The 15,027-nt window shown below is 41.2% G+C and overlaps 1 protein-coding gene across 11 annotated transcripts in view; it reads right to left on the bottom strand.

The window, feature by feature from the left end:
- The window catches only part of ARMC8 (armadillo repeat containing 8), a 217,143-nt gene that overhangs the window by 106,717 nt on the left and 95,399 nt on the right, over window positions 1-15,027 (bottom strand). For 9 of the 11 annotated variants that reach the window (XM_039486875.1, XM_039486874.1, XM_039486879.1 and 6 more), the window contains 3 exons: window positions 11,531-11,623; window positions 7,519-7,578; window positions 5,252-5,332 (listed from right to left, as the gene is read on the bottom strand). The exons of 1 other annotated variant lie outside the window; for it this stretch is intronic. In XM_039486875.1, coding sequence (XP_039342809.1) covers window positions 5,252-5,332; window positions 7,519-7,578; window positions 11,531-11,623 — 234 coding nt within the window. The remainder of the gene's footprint in view (window positions 1-5,251; window positions 5,333-7,518; window positions 7,579-11,530; window positions 11,624-15,027) is intronic. One more of the 11 variants, XM_039486877.1, reaches the window with a different exon arrangement.

Here is a 15,027-nt window from a genome sequence, read left to right as displayed (position 1 = left end):
GAGGGATACACAAATGGAACTCCTGTGCACATGCTGTGATAATCTTTCCACCAGTTGAGGTATTGTTGTACAGAGGTAGGAATGGAAAGCAGCATATTTAAACTGTGTCTGCTTGGTGACTTAAACCATTCTGAGCCACCCTTGAAGGCAGCACCTTCGAAACCTTGCATATTCTGTAACAAAGGTGGTGGCTGCCATGTGCCCCAGCAACTAAAGACAGTTCTTGATCATAGTTTGGGGGCTGAGCTGAATTGTGCTGGCTATGTTGGAAAGGGCCACCAACCGTTGCAGAAGAAGGTAGGCTCTTGCTGTTATTGAATCAAGGTTTCCCTCCATGAATTCTAAGCCTTGGACAGAGGTCAAAGTGGATTTTTGAATGTCCAATTGCAGGACCAATTCAAGGAAGAGACCTATGGCGGTGGAGGTTTCTCAAGATGTCAGTTCCAGGAAGCAGCCCTTCAGCAGACAATCAGACATGTAAGGGAATACTAAGATACCTTTCCTGTGGAGCAGACCAAAGGGGAGCACTCAGTATTAAAAGTGGTCGTGGCAGACAGTGGTAGTGATAGGAATCATTTGTGGTATGGGTGGATAGCAATATGGAAACACGCGTCTTGAAGGCTGAGGACTGATAACCAATCCCCTTGCTCTACTGACAGAGTTATTGCTGCAAGTGTCACCGTTTGGCATTTCAGTGTCTTCACATAGGTACTGAGTATGGTCTCCAATTACCACTCTTTTTTGGTACCAGAAGGTACCTTGAATAAAATCCCTTCCCTTTGTGCGGCATGAGGACTGATTCTATGGCTCCCAAATGTAAGAGAGTGTCTATTTCTTGACAAAGCAAGCTTTCGTGAGGAGGTACCTGAAGAGGGATGGGGAAGGGGTGTTTGTGGAAGTGTAGTAAAGTGGATGGTGTATCCTTTGGAGATGACGTCCAAAACCTATTTGTCCATAGTGATCAAATCCCAGGAGCACCTGAAGTGGTGAAGCTGGTCAACAAAAGAAATAAGGGTGGTGAATTGCTGCAGCTCAAGAGGATGGCAATTCGAGCCCGTGACCAACCCGTCAAAATTGCTGCTTGGACATGGACAGCTTCTTTCTATAGAACCTCTGTCTCTTTTGGTGAGATTCATACAATTTCTCTTGGCCTGGGTCAGAAACCAGGCATAGAGAGCTCTCCATCATGAGGAGACGAAACTTTATCTGTTTTTTCTAGCTCTTGATTTCAGTGCCAAAGAAAAAGTTGCACTTCTGGGCAACATGTGATTCCCCAAGGCAACGGATGCAGCAGGACTGCCCGTAGCTGACAGAGATCGCCTCCTAATATGACAGACAGCAGTTGAAGCTGAGACAACTGGGCATAATCTCCCAGTAAAAGAAAAAATTACCAACTAGCTAATATCTATCTAAATATAAAGAAAATATTTTTTAAAGAAAAGATAAGAAGCTATATTACTACTAACTACAGAAAAGAACACTAATACTATTAGTGACTATTAATGAAAGAAGCAGAAAACTGAGGAAATCTCAATGGGACAACTGCCAGAGTTCCGTCTCAGGCTGAGGCGACTGAGAAGGAACTGAGGGTGGTTCGCCTGTACAATAGCATGGGGTACTGATTGACACACATGCAGGGGCTGAATGGACATTGCTATGAGAAATCTCCGATCAAAGGCACAGGGGGTGCTAGCATAGAGTGAAGCAACAATGGGGACACTACTCAAAGAAGAACTCTCTATTTTTGGAAAAACATGTCTGTGTAAATCAGAGGTCCCTAAAGTGAGGGACGTGCCCCCCTCAGGGGGTGTGGAGAACCATCCAGGGAGGCATGGTGGGGCCCAGGCCAACCTCCACAGGGGCGGGAAGGGAGTGCCACCAGACCCCTCCCTGCCCCAGCTCTGCTCCAGTCCTGCCCCCAGACGCATCCCTGGCTCCCAGTCCCGACCCAGCTATGTCCCTGCACCTGGCCCTGGCCCCATCCCCAGATGTGGCTCTGTTCCTGGCCCAGGGCCGAGGCTGGGGGCAAGGCTGGGAGCAGAGTCGCATCTGGCTGCAGGCCCAGCTGCCAGTCCCCACTGCTGACCAGGAGTCCCTGCCCGGGCTCCACTCCCGTCCCCAGCCTCATCCCCGACTGCGGCCCCAGCCTCGGCCCCCTTACGCCTGTCCACATCCATACCCCCCACCGAGCTGTGGCCCCACTCCTGGCCCCGGCTCTGGGCACAGACAGGGGAAGGGGGGGCACGACCCTCAAAAGTTTGGGAACCGCTGGTGTAAATGCACCCAGATAACATGATTATTTGTACAGTATTGCAGTAATTCCTGGAGCCCACCGCCTTGATTGTACTAGACACTGTAGAAACAATGAGGAAGACTGTCACCTTGTACACTGAAATACAATAAATAATAAGCAATAGTTGCTACTAGGATAGGATATGGGGAAAATATTGGCAAGTCAATTAACTAGTTAAGGCATAATCTCACCACTGCCTTGGAAAGAATTTAGGCTAATCACAGAACCCGCGTGAGCCCCTACAGTAGATACAGGCAGACTAGCTGTTTGTACAGGAGAGTCCTGCGGCATTGACGTATTGGAGCACGAGCTTTCGTGGGTGAATATCCACTTCGTCGGATGCATGTAGTGGAAATTTCATGCTCCAATACGTTTGTTAGTCTATAAGGTGCCACAGGACTCTTTGCTGCTTTTACAGATCCAGACTAACACGGCTACCCCTCTGATGTTTTTACTGGAACCATAAATAAATAAAAACCTCACTATGAGTTTTTTTGCACTTACTGTTGGGGACCTAAGGACCCAGATACCTCTAATTCTGAGAGGTCTAACAGCTGGCTGTTGGAAGTAGAGAAAAGAGGTCAGTTTTCTAAATGTTGTTTTTCCTCTTCCTCTCATTAATTTTGCTGAAGATGAAGAAGCCTGGATGGCAGTACTAAAATAACAAAATGCCTACCACATTCTCCCCAAAAGAGTTACCACTTTATTGGCCCACTGTGAGGATTTGAGGACTGGCACTCGCCCTAAGGTAAATTGAGTTTGAGACCCCTGCTGTATAGACTCCTCCTTTTCCAAAAGGTTCCCCAGTGCCTAATAAATCTAAACCCCTGCTCCCTACACCATTACCTCATCCATGCATTTAGACCCTGCAAGTTCTGCCCATCTAACTGGCCCTGTGTGTAGAACTGGAAGCAGTTCAGAGAATGCTATCATGGAAATCCTGGTTTCAATCTCTTACCTAGCAGCCTAAATTTGGCCTCCAGGACCTCTCTCCTACTTTCCCTTTCATTGGTACCTATGTGTACTACAACCACTGGTTCCTCCCCAGCACTATACATAAGCCTGTCTAGACGTCTCGAGACATCTGCAACCTTTGCCCCAGCAGGCAATTCACCATGCAGTTCTTTCGGTCATCACAAACCCTGTTATTTATATTTCTAATGATTGAATCCCCCATTACTATTACAATGGGATGGAGGCTTCAGTGACAACAAAAAGGACTCAGGGGTTATTGCTGACTACCAACTGAATGTGAGCTTCTCAATGCTATGGGCAAAAGGGCTGATGTGATTCTTGTATGTACAAATAGGGGAGAATATTGAATACATAGAGGGAGGTGATATTACCTTGAGTATACAGTACTGGTGAGACCACCACTGGACTACTTTGTCCAGTCTAGTGTGCACACTTCAAAAAGGATGTTGAAAAATTTTGAAGGGCTCAGAATAAAACTAAAGAATGATTCATGGTCTGGAAAGCCTGCCTTACAATAAAAAACGAAAGTAGCTCAATTGCTTAGCTTATTGAAGATTATGAATCTATGACTATGGTCCATAATTGCCTACACAGGAAGAAGATACTTGATAGAGGTCTCTGATTGCTAAAAGTAAAGGTATAAAAAGATCCAGTGGCTGGAAACTGAAGTCATCATAGTTCAGACTGGAAATAAGAAGCTAATTTTTAAACACTCAGGTAACTAATCATTCGAACAGATTACCAAGAGATGTGGCAAATTCTACATTACTAGGAATCTTTAAATCAAGACTGGATCTCTCTCTAAAAGGCTAGATCAGCCACAAATTATTGTGATAGATGCAGGAAGTCACTGGGTGAAACTGTATGGCCCATTATACAGAAGATCAAACTGGATGATTATAAAGATCTTTTCTGGCCTTTATATCTATGGATCTGTGAACAGAAAGATAGAGTCCCACCCCAAAAGATAACAATATAGCCTTAGATATTTTTAAATGTAGTAACTGAAAAAATCAGTGAAGCAACTATTTACTTTCAAAGATTTCATTCTGAAAGTTTATATAGGGTGACATTGTTCCAACTTAATTATTTGTGTAAGATGCTCCTTCTCTAAAAACCTTTCATATTTGCTTAGCCTCCGCAAGGTCACAGCACTGACTTTAATCCACAGTCATGTTTTCCACAAGCATATACCAACAGACATAGTTTAAACTATGTATTTACTTATGTGTTAGCTCCAAGGGACCAAATTCTCAAAGTCTCACACAGAACATGTATGTATCTGTGTGTGCACTCAGACATGCAGTTTTGAGTAAAACTGTGGAATTTTGCTCAGCCTCTCTCCTTGAATCAGGCTTTGAAAATTAAGTTTCAGACTGCCAGCAAATAGCTATTAGAGGTAGGAATTCTACCACTGCCACCAAATCCAAATTCACACAGTGTGATGTTATCCCAGAAATACCACTTCATGACAACACTGTGAAATCAAGTCAGCATTCTTCTTTGGTACTTGACCCATCCAGGATGGATTTCAGAAACAAAAGCATATGGTAGATCCCAGACTCCAAAGGATTCAGTGGAATAAAAACCACTCACAGGCTCTTTCAACTACATAATCAAGTTTTCAAAACATACCTGACTTATTACTATCCAGGTCAGCTCATCTATGCTCCCCTTTTCACCAGCTCTTTCTTTTAAGACGTCTTCATTTGCTCATTTTCTTTTGTTTGGCTGAACGGCTGCTTGCCTCTAAGTCAAGTTCTATTTCGATTACTGGTATTTTTACTTTATAGTGCACCCAGATAGGTTGTGGCAGGTTTCTGTATATCTCTATATACCGCACAAACACAACGATGATGGGCACCCAAGAAATGTGCATTACATACTTTTATATGTGTGTGTACGTATATGTGCATACATATAATACAGATTGCTTTTATAACTGATGTGAAATCAAAATCTCAAGCAGTTTTAATGCCTTACTTTGTAGGACGTGGAACTTAATAGGTGAGCAATATTCTGAACTGCTCCATGGTTAAACAAGATTGTCTGATGATCTGGACCCTATAAAAGGAAAAAAAAAAGGGGGGGGGAGTATTTATTCTTTTAAAAAACAATCGTGGAAGAGGCTTCCTGTTAAGTGTAACTTCAGTAAGTACTAAAATGCAGGTTTTCCTGCCATTCTTTGCTTTGTACATTGGAAATGTGCTAGTTTCTTTACCGTCTGAAGCTAACATTCTGTTACGTCTATTGAGCTTGACCTACTTATTGATAGTCATTTTCATTCTCATTCTTGGAAGGAAATACCAAAACTAGAGAGATTAGGAGTAGAGTGAGTGAAGATATTTCAATTTAATAGATGAAAGATGAGTTCTACAATAATTGACAATGGGGATTTTATTTTTCATAGCTGATGTAGGGCTATTGGCAAAATACTGTTTCAATCTTTGCAATATTGTATAAGATTCTCAATCATCTGCAACACCTCTTCCATTGCTAATCCCATGCATTTTCAGCAATAACAACCCCAGAAAAGATAGCAAGTAACCAATTCTAAAGTTGTTCCCATATATCAGAATGGGCATCAACTGACAGTGTGGAGAGAGTACTGTCTCTCTCCTACACTAGTAACTCCTACACATGAAATCTAGATTTAAAAACTTTTTATAATACTATTTCAAATATATCAACTGTAAAGACAGCTCACCAACCTTAAGTACTTAAAGAGCTAGTAAAAATAAGTGTCTGAGGTGTTAAACATTTTTCAGTTTTCAAAAGTTCAGTTTGAAATAAACTCAAGTCCAAATACTGACCCCATGTCTCCTCTACAGTACAAAAGCCTCAAGATCTCTGTGGTCCGGCCAGGCTCTACGGAAGCAGAGGAGAAATGGAACCCTCAGGGGACCTCCCAGCCTCAGCAATCTCAGTGAATCCTAGGTGATCAGTGAGCCCTTCCTCCTCTGGAAGTTGAGTGCACGACTCTACTCCCACTGCCTCTTCCCATGACAACCCACCTTTGAGGGCAGGACCACCCCAACCTGCAGAACTGGCTGGCAACTTCAAAACAGAGACGTCAGACGGGGATGATGGGCTTCATCGAGACTGAGGACGTCTGGAGGAACAAGGCACAACCCTGACAGGCTCCTCCCTGTTCCCATTTCAGGGGATCCTTTTGTTCCCCATTCCTGGTTTACCCTATACACCATGGCTGCTTGACAGAAGCTGCTATGCCCTCAAGGCTATAGTGGTGTCTGCTTAGCTTTTGCATGGGAAGAGAAGGGCAGGACCCCCAGTAATCACACAGGCTCAGCTTTTGGCCCACAGAGTTAAATTTCTAAATAGTGTCAGCAGCCACGACAGCATGTGTCACCACAAACTACATAATTCCTACCAATAAAGTTCAGTACCCTACACAGTAGAACAGGGGTAGGCAACCTATGGCACACATGCCGAAGGCGGAATGCGCGCTGATTTTCAGCGGCACTCACACTGCCCAGGTCCTGGCCACCGGTCCGACGGGCTCTACATTTTAATTTAATTTTAAATGAAGCTTCTTACACATTTTAAAAACCTTATTTACTTTACATACAACAATAGTTTAGTTATATATTATAGACTTATAGAAAGAGACCTTCTAAAAACATTAAAATGTATTACTGGCATGTGAAACCTTAAATTAGAGTGAATAAATGAAGACTCGGCACACCACTTCTGAAAGATTGCCAACCCCTGCACTAGAATAAAATACATATCCCCAGTTTCTACTCTGGAGCTTCCACATTGGTGTGATGTCTGCTCTGTGCACAGCTTCTGTAGCCATCTCATTGGTTTAAAGAGACAAAGGTGGGCAACATCAAATTTGACCTGCAAAACACTGCCTGATTTTCTTGATTGATTTGCAGCCTAAATGATAATGGTCTTCCTGCCAGAATGAAAATTTCAGTATTCTGTTTCATACTTAAACCAACTTGGCATACAGGAACAATCATACACACCTCTGTGCATCTGACAATGTTAGAGACATTGCATTTTCAAGCTTTTGAGGAGTCATTTAAAAACAGTGATTTTTTTTTTAAATTATGTAAAATATTTTTAGTACTTAATCTGTAATTATCCCTTTCCAGAAAAACCATGAACATTACTTTTAGATATAACATATCTGATGCTTTAAGATGCTTCAGCTGCTACCACTGACAACTTCCTATTAAAAATGCCATTAAATACCTTTTTTGCTGTAGAAAAACACTTACATTGGCACACAGAAGTGGCTGAGGCGACGATTTAAAGCCGCAGCTATGCCAGTGTCGAAGCTGAAGAAAAGATATTAAAAGACGGGGGGAGAAATGAATGAAATTGAAGTCAAGAATTGCTTTGATTTAACTTGTTTTTGTAACCTGATAAATATCTCACTTATCTAGTTCCCATGTGCCAGATTTTCAAAGAGAATCATCTAATTTGTTTTGTTTAAATACCACCATGAATACACAAATGAGTTATCTGTGTGCACTCATGGCTAGTTAGCTGCACAACTAGACATGCATGCAAAAAATATTCAGTTTCGACATGCACTTAAAGTGTTTCCTTGGACAAATCAGGTATGCTTCATATATGCATATGTATCTTGGAAAATCTGACTATGTATTAATAGCCCACATTTAAGAACTCTGTCAGACTCATTCAACAATAAACAGAAAGTTGTTTTAAATCTAGACATGTGAAGACTTGATTATACACTATATAACTCATTTTTAATTTCAGATATCTCAGAAACTGAGTAATTAATGAGGGGTAATTGCTTTTCTTACTCTTTGAGTACAATGGTGGAGTTCTAGGACCTATCTTAATGATACTGTGCCTGTCCTCCAAAGATTCAAGGTATTTCAGTTTTAAATCTTCCTTGGATGTAGCATTTGGGGAACAGAAATAACAGCTCTTGATTACTTTTCATTCATTACTTACAGATCATCATAAAAAGTTGATTTTCAACAAAATAGCATTGCCTATTACTGATGATGTTCAAAAGAACCATGTAACAAACCATTTATGATGACAAACATCAAAAAGACTCAAAAATATCTTTGGATGCAACAGACTCTTGTGCAGAAGTTCAGCACAAGGCCTACAAACTAGCTACGGCCCACTTATATCCTTAGAATAAGGCTTAAGAGGGATTTCGCTAGTTTATAAGCCTTGTGCTGTACTGCTGCCTGGGGTGAATTTCATTTATTCTGCATAGCTGATCAAGGTGTTATTTAAACCGTAATTGCAATTACATTCAAATGAAATTTCCAGTGCTAATTTTCCAAATTTTGGTACCATACAATCATGCATCAGAAATAATAGGCCTTTTAAAAATAAAAAGCTCACTTTGACAATTAAAGTAGTAATAAAGCTTCTTCACTTATGCCATCTTCCCTGAAAACAGATTAACTGTGACAGAGAGAACCTTAACCCCGAATGCCCTTTCAAGTTAAGTTTCAACATGCATTTTACAATGCTTTGTGCATTATTGTAGCTTGGTTTTCAATCACTTGATTTTGTTTATTTTATAGGCAGATGGTGTCCAAGATTTGTATGTAAAGAACAGGCCTCCCACCTGCCCCAAGAACCAGCATTCTCCTTCATGTCCATCCAAAATCTCTCCAGAGTCATCATTCTGTCAGTCACTGCCACTCAATTTTTTTTTTAGCTCAAAACTCTCAGTGAAAATAGTAAAAGATATGCCACAAACAAAAGGAAGTATGAAACCACACTAACAACATTGAGTAAGGATTGTCTATCTAAGGAAAATGTCTGCTGTCGTCAGTGAAATTTTGAGGTGAAAAAGAGAGAAAAAAGCTGATAATCAAAGAAGCCTCCTGCAACCTGAGCTGACCTTCTGCCCAAGAAGAGAGAGGCAGTGGGGAACCCTTCACAGGAACACTGGTTCTTAAGGGGAGTGTGGTGTCAGTTATCTTCACAAATGCTAGACCACCTGCCTAGAAAGTAAACAAAAGAAAAAAATACATTGAAGCACAAATAACCCTTTAAAATACATGTTGAAGCTTACCTAAAACCAGTATTCATAGTGATGTGTTTTCCCCAGAGAAATCAATGAGAAAGATTCTCTCCAGCACACAATCTGTTCAAGGGAAGATAGTAGCTTTCATTAAACAAGCTCAGAACTATCCACTGCCACAGGCATACTGAAACTTTCATGGGTGTTTGATATCTTGCCCATCTGTACAAGACAGAAAAACAGGTTTTCTTTAACCCTTGCAAGTATGTTAGACTCTGACATATCAACCGCCTGGTATTATATCTGAAGGCACAGTAGTAGAGCATTTGTCTTGGTCGCTAGATCTTGTACCCATGGAATAAAGCAGCTAAAAAGAAAAACGGTATTTTCAAGTTTCCCATGAAAGATTCTATTTATCTAGAAAAACAAAGATCGAGTTCTTGACCAATTTAAGAAACAGCTTCAGAAGACCTCAAAGCATCAAAAATTTGGATCTCTCTCTCTCTCTTTATATTATTTGATCCTCTTACCTATTCTAAAACAGTGGTGTTTTCTTGTTATGATTCTGGGATTTATTTTCTGCCAAGTTTCAGAGTAGCAGCCGTGTTAGTCTGTATCTGCAAAAAGAACAGGAGTACATGTGGCACCTTAGAGACTAACAAATTTATTTCAGCATGAGCATTTCGTGAAAGCTCATGCTGAAATAAATTTGTTAGTCTCTAAGGTGCCACATGTACTCCTGTACTTTTCTGTCAACTATTTCATTTAGCATTACTCATTTGTATTTTCAATCATTCATACTCATGTATTCAGTGTGCCCTATATGCTCATGGTTTCTATAATTTCACGTGAAAATTTTCAAGATTTTTAGATTTTTGCTGTAAAATGTGAAGTTTACAAAATATTCATGGTAAACTAAATGTCCCAATTTTTTCAGTTCAGTGAAAATAGCATACTGGCTATAGAAGACTTTTTTTTACTTTTTTCTTTATTAGTGCATGGGGTTTGGTTTAGTTAATTAAATATTTATGATACAGAAAAGTTGGCAATTGTTACAAAACAGGGCAAGGTGTCCATTTTGTCAGGGAGAGCAAGGCAGAATTCATCCTTTTCACAGTAGAGTTGGATACTCAAGGGTAAGAGATCCAGTTTTCATATACCTGATTTGGTTGTGTAGTGCTGCTGAGCTACTACTTACATTTCTATGCAAGCTTGTGTTTTATACAATCAATCCTGTGCTAACACTTCTACAATAATGTGCTAACAATTGTTGTGTTTTTTTACAATGAATGCTGCGTTGCATTTCCAAACTATATCTTCTTACTCAGTTTTATATTGGAATTTTTTTCTTGTTAAACACATATTTGAGACATCTATTTAATATTTTAAAGGTTCTAGTTTTCATCTTATAAGTGACCCCAGAGTAACTGACTAAACTGGATAATCCTTGATTTCATCAAACAAATGTAAGATTAGCAGGATTTTAGGTAATGTTGGAATAAGATTCCACATAAAAGATAAATGTGCAGAAATAATAGGAACTGGAGTGTCTTTTCTTTCACCATGTTAACCACAAACTTTACTTGAATTTGTATATTTTGCTCTAGTGTTCTCTGTATTGTAACAGTTTTCCTCTAGATATCTGATACTTTTGCTAAAAGAAAGCCTCTTTTAAGAGCTGAGATTTCAATTATATCATTAATGTCACTTTAGTTTCAGTTCTCAGTTTAATTAAATAAAAAATTGCAATTCCATGAGTACATACATATGCACACTCACTGCATATGAACTAATGAGGAAAAGTACAATTTTAATACAAGAACACTTTTCACTGGTCTATAGTCTCTCCAAATACAAAGTATCATGGATACAAAATGGTTGCCTTGCGCCGACAGAGGCAGTCTGAGCTAAGGTTGATTCAATAAATTCCCAAAGCAGAGCAACAAGAAAAACTGAAATCCTCAAATATAGTCATGCTGACAATGAAGTTTAATGTTTCATTCAATTTTTGTTTTTATTGTTTGGTTAATACACTCTATTCCCAATAAACCCAAAGTTCTTATTATTTGCATACTTTGCTTTATCCAAGAGCTGTATCTACCTATAATTCCAGAAACACTATCAGCAAATGGGGGCGGGAAGGAGAGAGATTCAGTCTTTATTGTCCTACTGTTCCAGCCATAAAAGTCAATATTATCTTATACAGTTTCTAAATGGCAGAAACACAAGAACCCTCATAGAGAATATTTATTCTCTTTCCTTACTTTGCAGCAATGTGAGAAGATCTGACATATGTATTCTTGTGTATATCGAGACCTACTAAGCAGTGCCATGAGGTGGGGGATAACTGTAGCATCCTAGAAAAAAGTCAGAAAAGAAAACAATATTAAAACTAGAGATTTCAGCACCATTAGTCAGCGATTTGTAACTAACAAGCTGCATCCTAAGCTTTTCAATAGTTAGTACTCAAGCCTAAAACAGGGGACCTGCTGAGACGCACAAGGAAAAAGGACTAGGCCATAAAAGTACTATGAGTGTGATTTTCAAAGAAAATGACAGCTTGGTGACCAATTCCCATCAAAATTCAATGTTCCTAACTCCCAGCTATGTGTCACTGAAAATCTCTGCATTAAGTAACCTACTTAGTGAGAAGTCTTGGGACAAAGGAAAAGAGGAATTCCGCTTACAACACACTGTCTCTGACAGCAATAACTCAATAAAAAGCTCTGTGTATTTTTGAGACAAAAATCCCCCAGTGGCATTCTTCTCCCGGAACAGTAACTTACTTACCTTCTCATTGGTTATCTCTTAATTCTGAGAGGGTGGGAATGGAGGGAATGGAGGAAGTGAGGTGCCAGTATAGGCAATGGATTTTTTCATCCTCCCACCAGCAGTTGGAGACAAGACATCAAAAGAATTTAGTGATACTGGCCTTGCATCTGAACAATCCAATTCAAGAGTTTCCTTCAGTACTGACATAGCACATGCACACACACTCAGAGTGGGAAAAACTAAACAAAGAGTAATCAGAAGAGAAATCAGAGAGAGAGAAGGGAGATCACCTCGCTACATGTTCCTCGTTGTTTGGTTCTGTTAAGAATACAATCCTGTTTCTTAAGATCACTATAGTAAGTGAGAAATACCTATATATTGTTATAAATCAATGAAAGCTTTAAGATATCTAAGATATATTTTAGCAGAAGACAGCTACAAGTGGGGATGCCACTAGAAGCAGTGGAAGATTAGCAGTTTTTAGGAACTCCGGAAGCCAGCCTCAATTGAATCATCTCTGAGACAAAGGATTTGGTTGCTTAAGCAGAGGAGACTAAATATCAGAAATCCCCTTTAATAGGTTGCGCCTATGTTGACTATGACAGGTAAACTGAGCCCTTCACCAGGGGAGAGCTGGAGTCAGTAAGAACTGTTGCAATGATCAGTTTTTTTAGGATGTTATTTTCCAGCTACCTTATCTGTTATGTTATGGCAATAGAGAAAGTAACAGTAACTGGATACAGATTTATGCTGCCAGGGTCTCAGTTTCACTTGTACATTAGCAAATAAAAATTCAATTAAAAAAAAGGAAAAAATTAAAACATCTACAACTTTAAAAAACTAAGTAAACTTAACAAAGCTCTCCTATTATCTCTATTTCCACATAATATTTTAATGAGAAAAACATTTAATGAACGGACACTCAGATGGTATGAAACACTCAGTTTTAGGTTGTTAGGCACTGTTAAAAATCTAATCCTATCTCTTCTTAATAGAAAACAGGAGAGACACATACAAAATTTTGGGGATCAAGGGAAAACAGCAAAAGAAAGTAAATACAGCTTTTGTCTCTGCTGCTTGCTGTTTAATTGCTGGGAAATGTCAGCACTTAGTACAGGACCTTATTAAGCACTCCAGAACCTACCGGACTCAGGATATTGCTTTCAGCTTGCCTCTCTGGTCACAGCAGTATTGCAAGATTAGTTTTGTCTGGCTGGCTAAATCAGACTCTCATTAGATAACAGGAAAATGAAAAATACAAGGGAAGAAATAAGAGGGTGAGGAAAACATGAGGGAAGGAGCTGTGACAGATTATTAAATAGCATCTCCACAGTCGAACACTGAGATGTGATAATTTTATCAATGCTGTGAGTATGCCTACAATGCAGAAAACTTCCTGCAGCAGCAAGTCTCATTGTCCACTCAACTGACTGAGGCTCATGCTGCTGGGCTAAAAATAGCAGTGTAGATGCTCCTGCTCGGACTGGATCCCAGGATTTGAGACCAGGGGCGGCTCTAGCCATTTCGCCGCCCCAAGCACAGCGGCACGCCGCGGGGGGCGCTCTGCCGGTCGCCAGTCCCGCGGCTCTGGTGGACCTCCCGCAGGCGTGCCTATGGATGCTCCACCAAAGCCGCGGGACCAGCGGACCGTCCGCAGGGACGCCTGCGGGAGGTCAACCGGAGCCGCGGGACCAGCGGACCCTCCACAGGCATGCCTGCAGGAGGTCCACCGGAGCCGCCTGCCGCCCTCCCGGCGACCGGCAGAGCGCCCCTCGCGGCATGCCGCCCCAAGCACGCGCTTGGCGTGCTGGGGCCTGGAGCCGCCCCTGTTTGAGACCCACCCCCCCTCACCAGATTTTGGATCTTGGGCTCCAGCCTGATCAGGAACTTCTACATTGCTATTTTTAGCCCTGCAGCATGAGACCAAGTCAATTGATACAGGCTCTGCGACTTGCTGCTGTGGGAGTTTTGTTTTGATTCTTGTCACTTAGATGTACCTTATAGGTATGTCTATATTGCAATTGCCCATGCCACCTGACTCAGGCTTATGGGGTTAGGGCTACGGGGCTGTTTAAATGCGGTGTGGATGTTTAGGCTTGGGCTGGAGCCCAGGCTCTGGGTCCACGCAAGAAGGGAGGGTCCCAGAGCTCAGGCTCCAGACAGAGCATTTACACAGCAATTAAGCAGCCCCTTAGACTCAGCCCTGTGAGCCTGAGTCAGTTTTAAGAAAAAGTATTTAAGCAAAGTCTGTTTGGTCACTGGTTACCACTACCACTGCTCCCAGAGGGAACAAAGCTACCGGCACGGAAGGTAAGTCAGGCCTGCTGAGGTACTCACAATACATCACAGGAGACTGCAACCCACAGCCTTGCCTGAGTGTGGGAGAATCCTGTAATTCTACCCGAAAAAAAGGCAATGGCTAGAGGCCTGAGAGGGGTGCACTCAAAGAGACCTGGAGGGGTCTGAGTTGCAGTTCACCCTTTAACTCTGACAGGAGTAATAGCAGGAACTTTAGTTTCCCATCTCAGAAATTGCTCAGGACACAACTGTGGAGATGGTACTATTGCCTGTTTCTCCACCCAACATTTTGTTTAGTCAGAACATCTTTCAGCACCAAGAAAAGAAGGCCCAACTGTATGACCATAAATCTCTGAGTCCCAGTAGGTTTGCAACAGTGTTGGAAGTCTCAGCCAAGAGTGAGATGCAGCATAGTTCTCCCTACCAGACATTAGCTTGCTGCCATGCATAAGCAAACTGACAAGTGCTGCCCAGAAAAGCAACATCCAAAAGGGGTAGCAACCAAAACAAGTGCCAGATGGTCCATACCTGCATGCTTGCTCTCAAGAACACTTTTGCCTGTGCCTACAATTCTGCAAATTCACCAGGCTTGAAAGCCCGAGTGACACTTCTTTTAGTTCAAAAAACTCAATTTACATCATTCCTTAGCCGTCATTGTGTTTTCTTTCAACAGCTTTACATAACATGTATA

The sequence above is a fragment of the Mauremys reevesii genome, linkage group 9, assembly GCF_016161935.1.
Source record: "Mauremys reevesii isolate NIE-2019 linkage group 9, ASM1616193v1, whole genome shotgun sequence".
Taxonomy (NCBI): domain Eukaryota; kingdom Metazoa; phylum Chordata; order Testudines; family Geoemydidae; genus Mauremys; species Mauremys reevesii.
The sequence above is the reverse complement of the archived record's forward strand: the minus strand, read 5'-3'. Positions and strand labels throughout refer to the sequence as shown.